Source organism: Gymnoscopelus braueri (assembly GCF_963280865.1).
Source record: "Gymnoscopelus braueri genome assembly, chromosome: 21".
In the NCBI taxonomy this organism is placed as follows: domain Eukaryota; kingdom Metazoa; phylum Chordata; class Actinopteri; order Myctophiformes; family Myctophidae; genus Gymnoscopelus; species Gymnoscopelus braueri.
In genome coordinates, this window is record NC_137623.1 from 22,090,235 (window position 1) to 22,109,263 (window position 19,029).

General features: G+C 43.5%; 1 protein-coding gene across 2 annotated transcripts in view; it reads left to right on the top strand.

Annotated features, from left to right (window-relative positions):
• Positions 1–19,029, top strand: part of dlgap1b (discs, large homolog-associated protein 1b) — a gene marked incomplete at its 5' end in the record, with an annotated part of 69,124 nt that overhangs the window by 9,709 nt on the left and 40,386 nt on the right. For both annotated transcript variants that reach the window (XM_080417616.1, XM_080417617.1), the window contains 2 exons: positions 3,636–3,813; positions 10,694–10,970. In XM_080417616.1, the coding sequence (XP_080273742.1) occupies positions 3,636–3,813; positions 10,694–10,970 (455 nt within the window). The remainder of the gene's footprint in view (positions 1–3,635; positions 3,814–10,693; positions 10,971–19,029) is intronic.

Below are 19,029 nucleotides of genomic sequence, written 5' to 3' on the forward strand. Positions count from 1 at the left end.
TGATCATGGATGATCTCCATAGAGTATCGAAGTCCTGACGTCACTCCGTTATCCCCTGGGGTCACGGAGGTATTTCTTTCTATTGACAAGATGACAAGCCTTTCACATGCAGCAAAGAGTTGAGCAACAGGGTGATCACAGCTGGGTAGATGTAACTATGTCCACGTGTGCGTCACACCTCCGTCACCATTTTCGCAGACTGCTAGGTTAGTCATTAAGTTAGGAGATTCGAATACACCCACTGTTGAAATTGGGTACCTACTGTGAATGTGGTTTCCTCCTGTGAAAAGTATAGGGGTATGTTTGTTGTGACATTTTAAAAGCATGTGCCTGGCTCTGGTTTTCCTGATGGCTTAAAAAAGTTCCAATTTTATATTCAAAGCAATTTTCAAAACAGAAAGTGCTCCTTCTACGTCTTTTGGACAGACCACTCTCCACACAGTATGTGTTCTCATGCCCAGGGTGCCTGAATGGCCAGAAATCGCCATCGAACCTCAGAATGGTGAAGTATTGAGCAGACTCAGCAGAGTGTTCTTCTCTTGCAGCAGCACAGCACAGACAGTAGAGAAGAGATGCGTTTGAAAAGCACTCTTGACAATATTCACAGCTTTCATGACGAGTCTATAACATCTGACAATTCAGCACTAATTCAGCACTTCTGGTCGGAGCCACAGCCTTTAAGCGCTAATAGTCCGCTTTTGTGTTGTGTAAATTAAATGCTTTTTTCCCCTTTTGCTTTGATATACTGGATTCAGGCATATTTAAATAATTGAAAATTTTAAGTAAACTTTACTGTCAAACAATAAATTGCTAGCCCCCCCTGCAATGACTCTGAGGACCCCGTAGGGGTCGTGGACCCCCTGTTGAATACCCATGGGTTAATGTATGTTTTGTAATAATAACAGAAAGTAACTTGTAACTAAAGCTGTCAAACAATTGTAGTGGAGTAAAAAGTACAATATTTGCCTCCCAGTTGTAGTGGAGTCTAAATCATTGAAAACATTTGAAATACTCAAGTACGGTAAAAGTACCTCAAAGCTGTAAATAAGTACAGTACTTGAGTAAATGCACTTGGTTACTTTGCACCTCTGCCTGCAGGTGCGTCATCAGTCAGAATATCAGACGGCAGAATGTAGCAGACCCTGTCAGAACATTTCTACAACCTCATTTTACCAGTTCCCACCCGCCGGTTGATAAACACGAGAAATGAAATTCGAGGGCCACTATGAGATACCTTATGGCAACAAAGAAAAAAAACACCCTCATATAAAATAAAAAAAACTGTGTTAAAATGAAAGAAAATGTTCCAGCAAGGATGAAGTTGTGCAGAGCTGAGTAAGCAGAGGCAGGACCTTTTTTTCTTTGATAGCTTTGATAAGACTCCCTTCCATATTCAGTAGCCTAGAGCCGCGTTTTGTGCTTTTTGCTGAGACGGATTCTCAAACGGACTAGTCTGTGACATGTACAGTACAGGAGTCTGTACTTCCCCGTTCCCGTCTCAGTACATTCGATCTTGCACGCCGATCTCGTACCCGGCCCCCTTTTTCCTTTCACCCAACCCCTTACTCTGTCCGTTATCCAACATCCAAGAATGAGTAATCTGGCTCGCTTTGCTGCGCCACGCTCTATTTTAAGGAGAACATGCATAATTAAGGCAAACTGGACCTGAAGGGATAGAGTCATATAAGAGACGCCCGAGCGTGTGTGTGTGTGTGTGTGTGCGTGTGTGCGCGTGTGTGCGTGTGTGTGTGTGTGTGCGTCTGTGCCTGTCTGCAAAGCGTGTGCGGCTCACCGCTTTTGCGCTCTGTCTGTGTTCGCATTTTGGACATGGCTTGGGGGAGTAAAAAGGGATGTTATTGGACATTTAGTTCATGTTCGTGTTAAGAATAGAACAGAGTAGAATTGGTTGTAGCCGTGCTCTTCTCCGTCTGTACTGTCTGTTCTCCGTACCCTCGGCTGTTAGTGTAGCAGGGCCACCGAGTTCACGGAGAAGAGGAAAGCAAGTCAGCCTTTTAATGTTAGGCTTACCCTCATTAATTAAATGTTTTGCTTGCATTCACATGCATGCCACACAACACACACACACACGCGCACACACACACGCACGCACGCACACACACACACACACGCGCACACACACACACACACGCACACACGTTCTGCTCTCTCTGCAAAGAAGATGAATAGGTATCTCATTAGCTTTCACCTGCAGATGAGGGGGCGTACACTCAGCACCTCTGCACCTGCGTGTGTGTGTGTGTGTGTGTGTGTGTGTGTGTGTGTGTGTGTGTGTGTGTGTGTGTGTGTGTGTGTGTGTGTGTGTGTGTGTGTGTGTGTGTGTGTGTGTGTGTGTGTGTGTGTGTGTGTGTGTGTGTGTGTGTGGTCTCTATCTCTCTATCTCTCTCTCTCTTTCATTTCTTTTGTCCTGCATAATGCAAGCTTTGTAGAGGGCGTACACTGTTGTGTATACTGTTATACACAACAGTGTATAATCGTCGCTGTCAGGCAGAAACCTTGTATCTCCAAATGTCTCTTTATGTTTTTTTGTCATTTAATGCCCTACTTTGTCATACAAGAGTGTCAAGCTAAACTAGTGAAAATAGCCGATCTACACGCTCACAATACGCCGACTTACGAGGTTTCCACCCGACAGCGACAATATTTTGTTAAAAAATAAAAAATCTACTCGTCTACTAGGAGAGCTGTGGACACTTCAGAAACCCGCCTAACAGTGAAAATGTCACTGTTAAACATAGATAAATACACAATTTTTTCACCAGAGCCAGTGTAGCAGATGTGAGCCATCCAGCTTTTAAAAGTAAAGTTGGCAAAGAATCATTTACTTACATAGGAGCCACACAGTGGAACGACCTCGAATCTAGTGTCAAACTGACAACCAATCTGAGGACTTTTAAGCAGAAGACTAAAGCATGTCTATTAGAAAAGGTTCCCCTATAGAGGGTCATTAGACTAGGGAAAGATAGGGGAGCACTTGTTTGTATGTATGTACTGTGTATGTTACATGTGTTTTGGTGTACTGTGTATGTTACATGTGTTTTGTATTGTTGCGTAAGTTACATGTGTTTTTGTACTGTAATGTATTTTTTACTTATTGTCTGTTATATGTGAGAGGACCTCAACGGAAATAAGTCTCAGGACTTTCTTGGGTAATCCTCGAACTGCAAGTGGTTTTTGCTTAAAAAAAAAAAAAAGAAAAAAGACATGATCATTAGGCAGGTTTATACTTTTTATAGATTTTTTTTAATTTGTATTAACGCAAGAACAATGGCTTCCATTATAGCATGCTATCTTTCCAGGAATAGAAAGCCTGCCGTTTCTATTAGCTTGGATTCACCATCGATGATGTCACTGGTAGGCGGGTTTCTGAACTGTCTATAGCCCTCTTCTGAGACACAGACGGGGTAGACAAAAGTGGCAACATATTATAATGAGTATAGGGTTAGTGAGGACCAATTATATGAAGATAGGTTGAAAATGGCTGAAGTCATCCTTTAACTGCTGACCTGTCTTTGGCGGCTGACTTTCCTCTCGCGGGACCAATAAAGGTCATGTTATCTTATCTTATCTCATGTCTCTCTCTCTCTCTCTCTCTCTCTCTCTCTCTCTTGTGACAGGATCTCCACGGAGCACTCTCCCAAGCTGCAGATCCGGAGCCACAGTTACCTGCGGGCAGTGAGCGAGGTTTCCATCAATAGGAGTCTGGACAGCTTGGACCCAGCAGGGCTGCTGGCCTCGCCAAAATTCCGCTCGCGGAACGAGAGCTACATGAGAGCCATGAGCACCATCAGCCAGGTTGGTGGACCCTCGGAGGCCCGCGCCACACTGTTGTCAGACCCCTATACGACACCTCCCCCTGTCCCTGCCCCGCGTTATCCCCTACTGAGTGGTTTCTCAAAGTGGGGTCTGCGGTTGGACGGGACCCCTGGGGGTCCTTGTGTGGGTTCCAGGGGATCCCCAGCAAAATGTGTTAATATTGCATACAAATTAACCACTTTAATCCTATATTCATCGGTTATTTGAAAATAGCCGATCGACCAGCTCACAACGCGTCACATCCATAGACTGTAAAAAAGAATGGACAAAGTGACGCCATTGGTTTCTACAGACCTGTTTCTTTCTTTGTATATCCGGTCCGAAATGCTACCGGAAATTAATGCTATCGCCTGCAACTGCAGCGAGGGCGGGTCTTCACTCGGTAGAACCAGTAGAAACCCTAGAAACATACCCTACTTTATCATTCATTTTCAAATGAATGGGACCATAATATACTAAACGCATATCATGATGATTTAAAAAAGACTTTAAACTAGCGATTGAAAACATAAAGTGTTTAGGAAAAGGTTTACTAACTTTCTGTGTGGAGTTTGCATGTTCTCCCCGTGTCTCCTAGGGTAGTTAATACCCTCACAAAAACATCTAGTAATCCTGGTCACTGTACTGCCTCCCCCTGGTCAGCCCGGGCGCCTGACGGAGGGGAAGGGAACTGGTTGGAATAACGTGTTCCTTCCACGCGCTACGTCCAACCAGGGAAATTCCCCCCTGTCAGGTGACAAGAAGGTCAGTTGGCTCTCATGCATTGAAGGAGGCATGAGCTCGGCCCTGGCCTCCCTAGGCTGGTGGGGGGAGTGTAGTGCCCAGGATCACTTAGCAAATTGGCACCGGGTGAAAAAAAGGGTTACAAAATCGAGGGATAAAAATTATAAGAGAAAAAAAAGGAAAAGGTTTACTAACTTAATAAAATCGAGTATAAAGTCCGCCCAAAACCTCATTCACTTCACTCACGTATCGAGATTAGAATGTACTAGAGGTTGTTTGCTTCAAATATTATTTTAATTGTTGAAAATGTAGGTTGTGTAATGTTGTATTACTTTATTTACTATCCAAATAACCTAATAATAATAATTGTACTAAGAATTATAATAATATCGTGGAGCAAGGCCGGTGATAATTTTATTTATCGGTCAATTGAAATTGTAATCGGCCAATGGCCAGTATACCGGCTAATGGAAACCTTGCACACTCTGCGTATCAATAGCTTATTAAGTCCAACCACCTTCCGATATTTGTGTAAGTATCTTTCTTGAGCTGGGCTGATTAGAGGCTTATTCAGAAAGGCTAATTAGACGGTTGGATGTGCAACCCCACGCTCCCATTACCCCACATGCATAGTGAGTGTTTATGCACACACACATAACGAGGAGTCATATCATTGGACCCAATTGAATTGGCCTTCAAAGCTACACAAACTCGAGAACATTTTGTGTACAAATGATTTTCTTTGTCACAGTAAAGTGCTGTCGGGTGGAAACATTGTATGTCCAAAACCGTTTTATTATAATCTTTTAACTATTCATTTTAGTGAAAATAGCCGCTGTGACGCGTTGTGAGCTTGTAGATCGGCTATTTTCACTACTTTAGTGCAACACTCTTTGTATGATGAATAGAACTAGGGTGTTACACAAACTCGCTCCATGCCGCTAGAGCGAACTCTCTCTCCTCCGTTCTGATACTCCTGGACCTGTCTGCAGCGTTCGACACGGTGAACCATCAGATCCTCCTCTCCACCCTCGAGGGGATGGGTGTCTCAGGCTCTGCACTCTCCCTGTTTGCATCCTACCTGACGGGTCGCTCATACCAGGTGATGCTGAGAGGGTCTGTGTCAGAACCACACAGGCTCACAACTGGGGTTCCCCAAGGCTCGGTTCTGGGTCCTCTTCTTTTCTCTCTCTACACTACATCTCTGGGTGCTGTCATCCACTCCCATGGCTTTTCCTACCACTGCTATGCCGATGACACCCAACTAATCCTCTCATTCCCCCCCTCTGATACCCAGGTGGAGACACGCATTGCTGCTTGTCTGGCTGACATCTCGGAGTGGATGTCGACAAACCACCTGAAGCTCAACCTGGACAAGACCGAGCTGATGTTCCTCCCGGGGAAGGGCTGTCCGCACCGAGACATGGCCATCACCATTGATAATGCTGTGGTGACCTCAACTCGGACTGCGAAGAATCTGGGTGTGACCCTGGACGATCAACTGACGTTCTCGGCAAACATCGCATCAGTGACGAGGTCCTGCAGATTCCTGCTCTACAACATCAGGAGGATTCGCCCCTTCCTCACGGAGAAGGCAGCCCAGGTGCTCATCCAGGCTCTCGTCATCTCCCGCCTGGACTACTGCAACTCCCTCCTTGCTGGTGCTCCGGCATCTGCCATCAAACCCCTGGAGCTTGTTCAGAAAGCTGCGGCTCGTCTGGTGTTCAACCGCCCCAAGTTCTCCCACACAACCATCCTTCTCCGCTCTCTACACTGGCTCCCCGTAGCGGCTCGCATCCAGTTCAAAACCCTGGTGCTAGCCTATAGGGCAGTGAAAGGAACAGCTCCTTCCTACCTCCGGGCTATGGTCGATGCCTACACCCCTGCCCGACCACTTCGGTCTGCCACCTCGGGGCGACTGATTGCCTCGTCACTCAAGGGTCCTTCTGGCCGATCCACACGGTCACGACTCTTTTCTGTTCTGGCCCCACAGTGGTGGAATGAACTTCCCACTGATGTTAGGACAGCAGAGTCACTGCCCATATTTCGCCGCAGGCTGAAAACTCACCTCTTCAGGAAACACTACCCTTCCTCTCTGCCTGACCTACTTGTTGTTAACTAGTTGTACGAACGCTTGTTTTCTATTGCTGTATTGTTTATTGGATTATTGGATTGTTTATTGGATCTTGTTTAGTCGATTCACTTATTTGTTTTAGCTCATGCTCATTTGATTTAGCTATTTTGTCTCATCTGTTTAAGGAAATAGGTAGCTGATATATTGCACTTTTACCTTAGCGCTAGGTATACTCTTGGTTGCTTGTTTTTGCAGATAATGCACTAAAGACTTCTGGTGATTAGTAGTTTTCGTTCCCTACCTATGTTGAATACACTTATTGTAAGTCGCTTTGGATAAAAGCGTCTGCTAAATGACTGTAATGTAATGTAATGTAATGTGTTAATTTACAAAAAAGAAAACATAAAAAGTTGGAATATGGAGATACAAGTTTTCCGTCCGACAGCAACGATATGTTAGTTAAAGCAATTTGGTCTCCTGCGGGCCTGTAGGGTGTAGAGTTTTGAGATTAAAAATAAAATCAGTTTATACTCAGCCTGTAAAAGACTTTCCACATCGTCACTGTAAAGCAGAAACATTTATCTCCCATATTTTATCTTTGTTTTATTCATTTCATAAATGATTAAATGAATGCCCTATTTTAGATTCCGTTCTATGACAGTGTTGCGCAAAAGTTGCTAAAATAGCCAATACACTACAGCCACTACACATCGCTGTGTGCTTGTAGATCTAGCCTGGCATGGCCAGACAATTTTTTTTCCAGATTCCAGATTTGTCTGGTTTCCAGGCTATTGTAGATCTGAAAAAAGTTTGAGAACTACTGTTTACCAATAATATATTGAAGTCCACATGGGCATGAAATGAGTTAGCATTGCTAGAATTGGATCTTACTGCTTGCCAGTGTGTAAAAAATATTCAAGTCATCAATCAAACGTTCATACATCAGATGCATCTCTAGAGATGGAAATAAAAGCAGGTCAAAAAAGAACATAAACTAATAATAAAATAATAATAATACAAAATACAATAGAATTGAATTTTAAAAAATTGTCTAGACTACTATTGATAAGAGCATGCACTTTATTGGCATGGGAGAGAAACAGGCGCACTGGCAATATTCTTTTAAATTGATAGAATGACGATTTGGTCACATTCCTTTTGTGGGCATCAAAAATAAAATTAGAATCTATGATGACACCTAGGTTTTTAGCCTGGTGGGACTGAGTTCCAGTGACTATATTGCTTTTCTTTTTTCACTTGTCCACGATTTGACATTGATGGATGGAACGGAATCTAAAGAAGAAGAAAAAACACTGGTGGTATCGTTTAAACCCTAGCTACCCTCTAGTCACAATCCCCTCATCTCCCACCTCCCCACTCACCCACCAATATAACCTCCTTCCATCATGCAATTCTGTAAAACAGTTAATAAGTGTTTTATTTTTTTTAATAAAGTTGGTTACTTAATTTTCTTTTATATAAAGCGACTTCGGGTACTATAAGCGACTTCGGGTAAAAGTGCTATATACTGTAAATCTGAGCTATTATTATTACTATTATCCCAGACTCGTTGTTGTTTCATAGGCAGCGCCGGTTCTAGGCTGATCAGCGCTCTAGGCGAGATTCCTCTGATGCGCCCCCGCGTGCGCGCGCACCATTTTTCGGGTTTTGGGCGTATTATGATACGTTTTTGGCTACTTTATTTCGGTTTTAGGGTTAGGGTTAGGGTTATGTTATTTAATTCTGATTTTACCGATTTATTATATATATATTTTTTTTTTTTTACTTTTTTTGCCGCCTCTCCAAACTGCCGCTCTAGGCGGCCGCCTAGGTCGCCTGTATGGATGCGCCGGCCCTGTTCATAGGGCCTGGATGGAAACTTGCCCAATTTCACTGAAGAAAATAACCCAGTTGGCACAGTGGTTGTATTTACATTTCCTCTATAGTCACACTCCAGTTCCCCTGAGGTTTTAGCAGTGACACTCACCTGAGTTTCACCTGTGAATTCATCAGTTATGTAGCCACTAATCTCTCAAGACCACACTGTCTTATACACAGGGGTGCACATAACTGGTGCGCAGGTGCGCATGCGCACTCAAAATAAATAATGCGTGGCACATCAGACGACGCGAGCAGAGCGTCCTTTTCTCTCGTGCTGAATCGAAAAATTCCTGTCCACCCTGGGGGCAAATGCGACATTTAATTAATTGATTAATTAATATTTTTTGCCCTCAAAATATTAAGTATATATAAAGTTCACTAAAGGTTATTTAGACTATTTCGGGCGTCAGTTCATAGCACACAGTGTACAAATAATTAATTATCAATAGCTACTGTATACAGAGGCGGATTAACCCTTCATGGTGCCCGGTGCTACAACCAGTTTCGGTGCACCGGTTGCAATGCGGAAAATTGGCGCTTCACAGACACGTTTCAACGTTTTAGCACTCCTTCAGCAGCCATTGCTTCAAAACTTCGGCGCCCTTGTGGCGTTGGTTGAGTCTTCTTTCACTTTTGCTCCGCCGTTTGGTGCCCCCCACCCCCCCCCCCCCAGGATGGTGCCCTGCATGGCAGCACCTAAAGCCCTTACATTAAGCCTGCACTGACTGTATAATTAATAGAAAGATTGGCACAGCAGCCTGTCAGTTCTGTTCATAACATGAAGCTGGCTACATATTAACTCACCATTGTTCCAGCCGGCCGTACTGCTAAGCTCCGTCCAGACTCGTTATGCAACTTAATCACACAACTGTAATTTTAGCTGTCCAGTCAGTTTAGATATTAGTCGTTCGTCGTTCAACATTGTCTCCACTGTACATTGTTGCGTTTATATCCGTTCATGCCTGCCTATCTTCCCTCATTAACACATTCCACGCCAGAGTTTAATATCATAATATACTCACCATGGCCAGCGATTTATTGTTGTTTTTTTGTTTTTTTCACGTCGCCACAGACCTCGCTAAATACCTTAAGATCGTGCGTTAAACTGTTTGTAGACACACAGGGTAGCTGTGTGAGTGGCCCAGAGAAGACCGTTTCAATCGGCGACATTCCATTTTGCAGTTGTCGTGGTTTATGTTAAACAGCGATCAGCGAGGAGAAAAACAACAACCGAGATAATGGCGGATTAGGGGAAGATTTAGAGCGACGGCGGGTGGGAACGAAAATCTCCGGATACGGATATTTCCATATCCGGGTGTGCTACAATGAAATGTGTCACTGCGAGGGAGGCCTACAATGAAATGTGAACCTGCGAGAGAAAAAAAAAGACCACTTCGCGTAGATCTACGCGACTGGCACGCTGCGCAATTATTTAGGTTTGCGTAGATCTACGCGATTGGCACGCAATGTGTTAACGAATACCATGCTTTCCTCCGTGGTGGAAACACCACGAAGGAAAGCTCGGTATTTGTTCCAAACTGGCCTGTGTGATCCGGTTTAGAAAAAAGGAAAAAAATAATCGTGTTCCGGTGGTGTGTTCCGGTTGGCGTCGCATAGTTTTTGTTCCCCACATAACGCGATTCAATTAGTTTAGTCTCGCTAGTCGTGCAACGAGTTAGAATAGAAGTTGGACATACCAAACATTTAGACATCGTGTCAAAGGTCATGTCTCACATAGACACAGGATCTGACACAAATTTTTACCTGATGGTCAAGATTAAATTTATCCACTGAGAAAGCAGGCAGGCTCTATTAACTCAATGAAAGGCTAATTAGACAGTAGGATGTGCAACCCCACGCTCCTGCACTATGTCAAGTTACATAGTGCAGCTTAAAAAGATTATTAACACAACGGGTGCCAGAATTTTATTAAAACAGATTACATTCAGCACCGTGTTTGGCACCTATGCGCTACTCTTCGAAAACACATATTTTTTTTACCGTGTTTGGCACCCGATGTGTTAAGAAAATACATAAAATCAACTTTCCCCCCCAAAATCGATTATTTTATTACAACAATTTATTAAATCGATTACTTCGATTATCTGTTTCACCCCTAGTTGTGGGCTAACCTCCCTCCCTCCCTCCCTCCCTCCCTCCCTCCCTCCCCGGGCCCTGCAGGTGAGCGAGGTGGAGGTGAACGGGCAGATCGAGGCGGTGTGCGAGGCGGTGTTCAGCGAGATGGAGTCGCAGGCGGTGGACGCCCTGGACCTGCCCATGCCGGGCGGCAGCTGCTTCCGCATGCGGAGCCACAGCTACGTGCGGGCCATCGAGAAGGGCTGCTCCCAGGACGAGGAGGACGGGCTCGGCGGCACCATGGTGCTGGCCGGCACCTTGATGAGGGCCATCTCACCCACTCGTTCAACCACCACGGTCAGGACCATCCAGAGCAGCACAGGTCGGTGGACAATATGCAAGTTTACACACGTTTATATTATTATTATAACTTGTGAGGACATCAACAATCTAGGACAGCGCTTTTATGCTGTCGGGCAGAAACTTCATATCTCCATATTTAAACGTTTTGTGTTTTTTTTCGTAAATTAATGCCCTACTTGATCATACTACAGCGTCACACAAAAGTAGCAAAAGTAGCAGATCCACAAGCTCAAAACGCGGTGCGAGATCTGCTACTTTTGATGCTTTTGAATTTGAATCCTGAAAAGTAACAGTTTTGGACATATGAGGTTTCCACCCGACAGAGACGAAACGCTTGCCATTTCTAACCCTATAGCTGAAAATAGCCGATCTGCAAGCTTGCAAAGCGTCACGCTGCAACGCGATGTGACCTTGTAGATCTGACATTTTCAGTGCGTGACACTGGCGCACAATTTAAGTATAAATCAGGCATAAATCTAACCCCAACCCCTGAACCTTAATCTTTTTTTTTTTTTACCAGAAAACTCAAGTTCTCAAGTTCTACTACACTTTCATATTATAATTGTTACGTGCGCGCACACACACACACACACACACACACACACACACACACACACACACACACACACACACACACACACACACACACACACACACAAATACTCGTACACACATACCCACAGGCATGTACTGTGTACAGTGAACCCAAACACACACACTGTACTCCTGCATTACAGATGCATACAGTATGTGAGGATGCACATAGGGAAGATGTATAATAGATGTGCAACGTGTGTAAGTCATGCATTATACACAGCGTGTCCAACAGCAGCATGGAATCGTATTAATGAGTAATACATGGACACTCCCGCAGGCTGTTTAACCCATTCGATCCGGGAATGCATCTGTGTCATTTTAGATTTCTGTTGGCTATTCAAAAATAGCAGATATACAAGCTTATAGCGCGGCACCGAGTGCCGCGCTATGAGCTTGTAGATCTGCTATTTTTGAAAAAACATGAAAATATTTGCTAATCTTTGAATATGTATATATTTTTAAAGCGAACATTTGTAAAATATGTAGTTCCAGGGACCCCCAGAAGCAAATATTTGAGTTACAAATGTTAAATTATATATTAAAAGATTTGCACAAACTTTCACGATTTTTCTAAAATAGCAGATCTACAAGCTCATAGCGCGGCACTCGGTGCCGTGCTGTGAACTTGTATATCTGCCATCTGCTAAGAAATCTAAAACGACAGAGACGCGTTTTACCGGATCGAGTGGGTTAAGTGTCTGCAGCCGATCCCATACAGTGGTTTTTCTTTATAGTTTTGTCGGTTGCACACGGCAGAAACAATCATGGTCAGGTTTGGCTGGCCGGCGGGGAGTGAGTTTCACTCTGCCCGGGCTGACTGAAACCCTCCACGTTGTGATTCATCTGACCCAGTTTCTGGCTCACATACAGTATGATGAATACCCAACCCACCCACACAGCCTCCTGTGCACTCCTGTAATCACTTTCAACCCGGCGTGACGTCCCTATTAACAGAGAGAAGTCCTGACGTCAGTCCCGTGGGTCACAGAAGTGTTTTTCAAAAAACATTATAAAAAATAAATGAAAGGTTTTATTGAAAAAACACGGCCCCCTCACGCATTAGAAGGCCAATATCAGTCACCAGAACCAAGGACGGGTGTTTTCAATTAATCTTATCATGGTTTAAATAGAGTTTGAAGTTACAATGGGTTTGTATAGGAAATAATATCTAAATACCTAAATTTCTAAATACCGAATCAAGCAACTTAACTTTTTTTCTATTAAAGCCAGAGGTAAAAATGCCCCAAAATGTCAAGCCAACCCAACACAACAGTCAAATATATCCCTTTCACTATGTCCCCATTATGACTGTGGATGTGCTCTAAAATGGTGAAAATAGCTTTAGCTTTAAGTGGATAAGGGGTCTGGAAAGCTAGGATTTGTCTGATCAGTTCTTGTTGTTGCCCTCCCGAGTACCCTGTCGTCTATTAGCACCATTTGCACCATTAGGCCTAAATTGTACTTAGTCATACAACTGTGTGCTCGCCCTGCTGCTGTTTTGTTGAAAATGTATTTTCGAATGCCGAATGACACAGCCACATGTCAAAGTATAAAGTTTCCAGTGGTGTAAAGTAACTAAGTACTTTACAATTGTGAGGACATTTTTCAAGTATGTTCAATAATTTTAATTCTACTCCACTACATCTCAAAGGAAGATATTGTACTTTTACTCCACTATAATTATTTAAAAACTTTAGTTACTAGTTACTTTGTAAACATTAACCACTTCAGCCATGGCTATTTGAAAATAGCCGATCCACAAGCTCACAACGCGTCGCTTTGAGACGCGCTGTGAACTTGTAGATCTGCTATTTTCAAAGGATTTTATACATTTGGAAACTTGTGAAAAGGAATATTGTGCATAATGAGTACTTTTACTTTTAGTACTTAAGTATATTTTGACGGGTTTCCGTTTTCTTTTTCCTTTTTTTTTTTCGTGTGGCCCCCAACTTCTAGTAATTTCACATTTGTGGCCCCCTGCCTAATCTAGTTGATACCCCTGGTATATAAACCATCAGTTAATGAATGCAGTGCCGCGCTGCGAGCTTGTACATCTACTATTTTTGCTATAATCTGCTATAATTTTGATAATCTTTAACACAAATCTTCTTTTCTTGGGGTCCCTGGGGAAACCTTTTCTGATGTACTAAATAATCCATTTGAACATTGGCTCTTTTTCCTGCAAAGTATCAGTTTTGGACATGGTTGGAGGACAAGGTTTTTGCCCAATAGTGACGATAGGCACTTATAACATTGAGTCACTAACATTTCCACTTTCCTTTCTTCTCTCCTCTCATGTAGTTATGCCCATTAAATCTTCACCCTTTTTTGTTCGCCCATACCTGGCAGACACTGAGGTCAATGTCAGCTAATTAAGGGTATTGAACTGCCAATTGAGAGGATGGCAAAGCGGCGTTCGCGTGAGTTTAAAAGGGTCCATCATTGACGTTCTTTCAGTGACTTGTAGGATTTGCTTCAAAGCTACGGAAGGACTTCCTGCTCCAACAGCTCAATACAATACCCTCTAGGAGAGTGAGTGTGAATCATAGACTGTAACAAATAATGGACTAAGGGGACGAGACTTCACACATTCGTTTTTACAGACCCATTTTGACCCATTTCAGTAGAACCAGTAGAAGCATACCCTTCTTTATAAGTATCATGCTGTGTGAAAGAAAACTGCGATTGAAAACATAAAGACTTTATGAAAAGGTTTACTAAGGGAATACAACCAAAGCCGAGTCATATTTCCGTTGGCTTTGACGGGATGAAATGTGTTCTGCAACCGCAGGAGGGGAATTAGCGGGAATTAGTGCCACCTTTATGGGCCATTAATGAGAACTTCCGCACCGGATTCATTTTTCAACGACGGAACGTGGCCGCCCTGTGTGAAATGTGAATATGAAGCATCCCAGACCCATTACCATGTCTCACATCTGTTGATGAGTCGGTCAGCCTCACACACCTATTGATGATGAGTCAGCCAAAAGGAATAGTAAAGCCTGTACAGGTTTCAGTTGAGTGTGCCATTGTGTAGTGCTTGGTCATTTCCATTGTGTAGTGGTAGCTAATATTGATCCATAAAGGGGGACTTTCAGAGAGCCTTCCCCTGAGGAGGGGACAGATAATGAAGACCATTCGTCAGCTGAAGTGCTGTTGGGAACAGGCTAGAAACACTCTTTGTACTACTGAGACCCACAGAAACACAGATCTGTTTCTCTATCAGTCTATCAGTACTGTACTGTATGTCTGTCACACCTTGAAGTGAGTGAGTTTATCAACATTCACTTAGAGTACCGTTGATATTAAGGTACCCACATTAACCCCTTGTTGTGTAGACCAGTGGTTCTTCACAAGATTACACTTTTTCATAGATTTCATAGATAGCTTCATTGACTTATTTGACAGACCTATGTAAAATAATGTTTTTTTCTGTTTGCTTGTTTACACATGATCTTTTCTATAAATATGTTGGACTCATGTTAAATGTGTATTTAAACCTTGACGTTTGACTCTGTACTTGGTCTGCTCTTTTTCCCCCTAGTCTACACCAAACTTCTTCGCCGAAAAAGGTCTATCGGCTATATATCGGTTAGCTAGATTGTAGATCGGCTATTTTCGGCTAATGTTTCCCCAGAATGGGGCTGCTAGGGTTCAAGTGGTTGATGTAAAAACAAATGGTCCTATCACACAAAGATTTGGCGTCCCCCTTACCTGTAGTAGTTCATTTTCAGAACTTCCGCGCTCCAGACGGAAGCATTTGATAATTGTTTGAGGCAACAGTCTGGCTCACGAGAAATTAGCCTGGGACCCCTGTAGTAACTCTGAGGACCTCCTGTTGAAGACCCGTGGTCTACTCTACACTTGAGTGCAGAAACTATTGTGAGTCACACTCGGCTGCTGATCCCACACCACGCTGTGGCTGCACTCAGTAGTTAGAAACCAGTCCTCTGATTGGCTTGGGAGGCACATTGTGTTTTGATTGGCCACGTTTCCCTCTGTGTGACCCTTGAACCTATAATTCTTTGCCACCTTTGTTATGCCTTGGAATCAATCACAGGTGAGTTCTAAGAGAGAGAGAGAGAAAGAGAGATAGTGTCAGATATCCACAGAGAGAGAGAGAGAAGCAGTGGTGGAAAATATCTAAGTACATTTATTCAAGTTCTGTGCTTAAGTACAATTTTGAGGTACTTTCACTTTACTTGAGTATTTCAATGTTTCAATTCTTTATACTTCTACTATAGAACTATACTTCTATTCTATATAGAACTATACTTCTATACTTTTACTACACAAATCTGAGTACTTCTTCGGTTCTTCCTCCCACCACTGGAGAAAAGGTGAGCTGCCAATCATGGCATTATGAGGCAGTGTGCTGTGGTAGGTAGTGTAACAGTAGGTACAGATTACTGTCATAGCTGTGCTACTGGGCTATCCATCACCACCTTAGACATCCCCCCCCCCCCATCCCCCCACTCCTTAAGTCCTCACCCAGTCACTGTAATTAATAATCTGTCGTTATATTCTCCTCCCGGGGAAAGCAGTGTGTGCTGCTTCAACTGGAAGAGAGGGAGAGAGAGAGAGAGAGAGAGAGAGAGAGAGAGAGAGAGAGAGAGAGAGAGAGAGAGAGAGAGAGAGAGAGAGAGAGAGAGAGAGAGAGAGAGAGAGAGAGAGAGAGAGAGAGAGAGAGAGAGAGAGAGAGAGAGAGAGAGAGAGAGAAAATAGGTCGGTTGAACTAGGACAGAGGTCTGAAATATTGCCCTCTGCTGCCCTCTGTGTTGCACAAAAGAATTAAGGTAGTAAGTCAGTGCAGGGCAATGTGCTCACATACACATACACACACACACACACACACACACACACACACACACACACACACACACTCATTGATTAATTTGTGGTTGTTAATTAATTCATCTGAGAGTGTAAAGGTTGACCCAAATTGAACCTTACGGGCCCGCATATGATTTGATTTGAGTTATGCTGAGGATTGTACCGTGCATGATCATAAGCAATAACTGCACATAGTCATACCTGCCAACAGCTTCCTCAGGTCCTGACGGCTGCAACCCACAACTTACTTACTGGGTGAGCCACCCGGCCTGCTGGAGATATCTATGCAGAATTCTCACAATATATATATATATTTATGCAGCAAAAATGCCTGCATGAATACGCATCATCATGTTTATTTCTCTCTGTTCTTCCATGATCTAAAGCCTATTTGAAGGAAGGAACATGTGTGCACACAGACACGCAAGCGCACATTTTGCAAGCTATACCGGGGGGTGGGGGGAAAAGTGAGAAGTGAAGATGCTGTCATATGGTGAATATTACATGGTGTCTTCTAAAACACAGCTCAGATGGGCTGTGGTGTACAGGAAAATACACAGCTTGTTGATTTTGTGTGGGAGTATTTGTGGTTTATGGGAGTTTTCCACTCGCGCAAACCACTACAAATCACACCCTCACACAGGAGACAGACAGTATAGCAGCTTTTTGCTCAGATCCGTCTCTGGTCGACCTCGGCGGGCTGCTGTAGCGGACAGTCCATTACTATTGATGATCGTTTTAATCGTGAGGAAGGTGAGGGCTGCAAGGAGGATGGTGCTTTGATCTCCTCCCTTTGAACATCAAGTAACTGCCTGCTATCTCACCGTCTTTCAACCCCACACACAGACACACACAGACACAGACACACACACACACACACACACACACACACACACACACACACACACACACACACACACACACACACACACACACACACACACACACACACACACACACACACACACACACACACCACACAGGCACATGAATAGATTAGCTTCCAAGAACAGGCTAGATTTGTTTAGAGGTCTACTGCTTTGATATGCATTGCTGACACACACGTGCATGTACATTTGTACAGACACACACACACACACACACACACACACACACACACACACACACACACACACACACACACACACACACACACACACACACACACACACACACACACTAAATCATAGTGTTTCCTGTCCTGTGACAGTCATTGGGCCTGATTATCATTTCATTGGATCGGTTTAACCACTCAAACCCTCTGTACTTAATCTGCCCTGGTTCCACATCTTCTACACCAGATCTCTTCGCCAGAAATTGCAGATCTACAAGATCATAACGTGTCGCATTGCATCTCGTTGTGAGCTTGTAGATCGGCTATTACCCCCCCCCCCCCCCAGATCGTCTTTCTAAAGCTCCAGAAAATCAACAATAGTCGGTTAATGTGAGGGTTCCACTGCCTCTCTAACGCTGCATCTACACTTTGATGTTTTTGTTTGAACACATACAGTACCTTTTGTTGTGTTTGCACCCATTCTGCACATAAATAAGGTGTTTTTGACACCCTAAAATGCAGACATTTGAGAACACTACTGAGAGTGGCCTATTGTCGGTATCAGCCGATAACGCGGGAGTCTGTCCCCGTTACAATGCGCTATACCTCTGGTTGATGGATTGCTGATTGCAGGTGGAGGGTTAAACCTATCATCAGCTCCCGTATACTTACCGCGCGACTTATACACCCAAGCCGTGCTACTCATGCGCTCTGAGCTGGTGATGCCCGGGATTGAACCCATGACCTTTTGGTTCTAAGGTGAGAGCTCTACCGACTGAGCTACCCGGACACATAAACAATGACCCGGGGCGAGCGTTCTTGTATTCACATGAATGGTCACGTGACATCCGTTCTTGGGCTTGGGGTATGGATAGAGATACATTTTTAAAATAAAACATTTCTATGAAAACATCTTAGTGTAGATGTAGCCTAAGCCCTGGCTAACCCCCGTCCCCTTTTTTCACGTCAATTATACAGCCTCATTTTCAGACGTGCTGGGTGGCTTGTATTCCTGACCCTGTGATAGGCTGCTGGATCCTGTTTAATTCAGCTGTGTATTTCCTATGGGCCCGAGTGAACAGAGGCTCCCATCCCAATAAAGGGATCAGTAAATGTTTGAAGGCAAACCATTGAGATACAATACCATTTGGGCTTATTGTTTATCTGCGGAATATTGCCTCTGTTGCTTTGCTGCCACATCTTGCGTCATGATTAAAAAAGATCTAAGATACTGGATGACAGCCCAACTTCTTTATTTAGGCTATTTTTTTCTTCTTTTTTTAATCAGTAGACAACCTGAGAAAGGTCCTTGTGACTGAAAACGTATTTTGTGTGTGTGTGTGTGTGTGTGTGTGTGTGTGTGTGTGTGTGTGTGTGTGTGTGTGTGTGTGCATGTGTGTGCATGTGTATATGTATGTGTATATGTATGTATATATATATATATATATATATATATATATATATATATATATATATATATATATATATATATATATATATATATATATATATATATATATATATATATAGAGCATGAGAGGTGCACTATTTCAGCTGCTTCTGACAGAAGATAAAGACTAGACAACACTGCCCC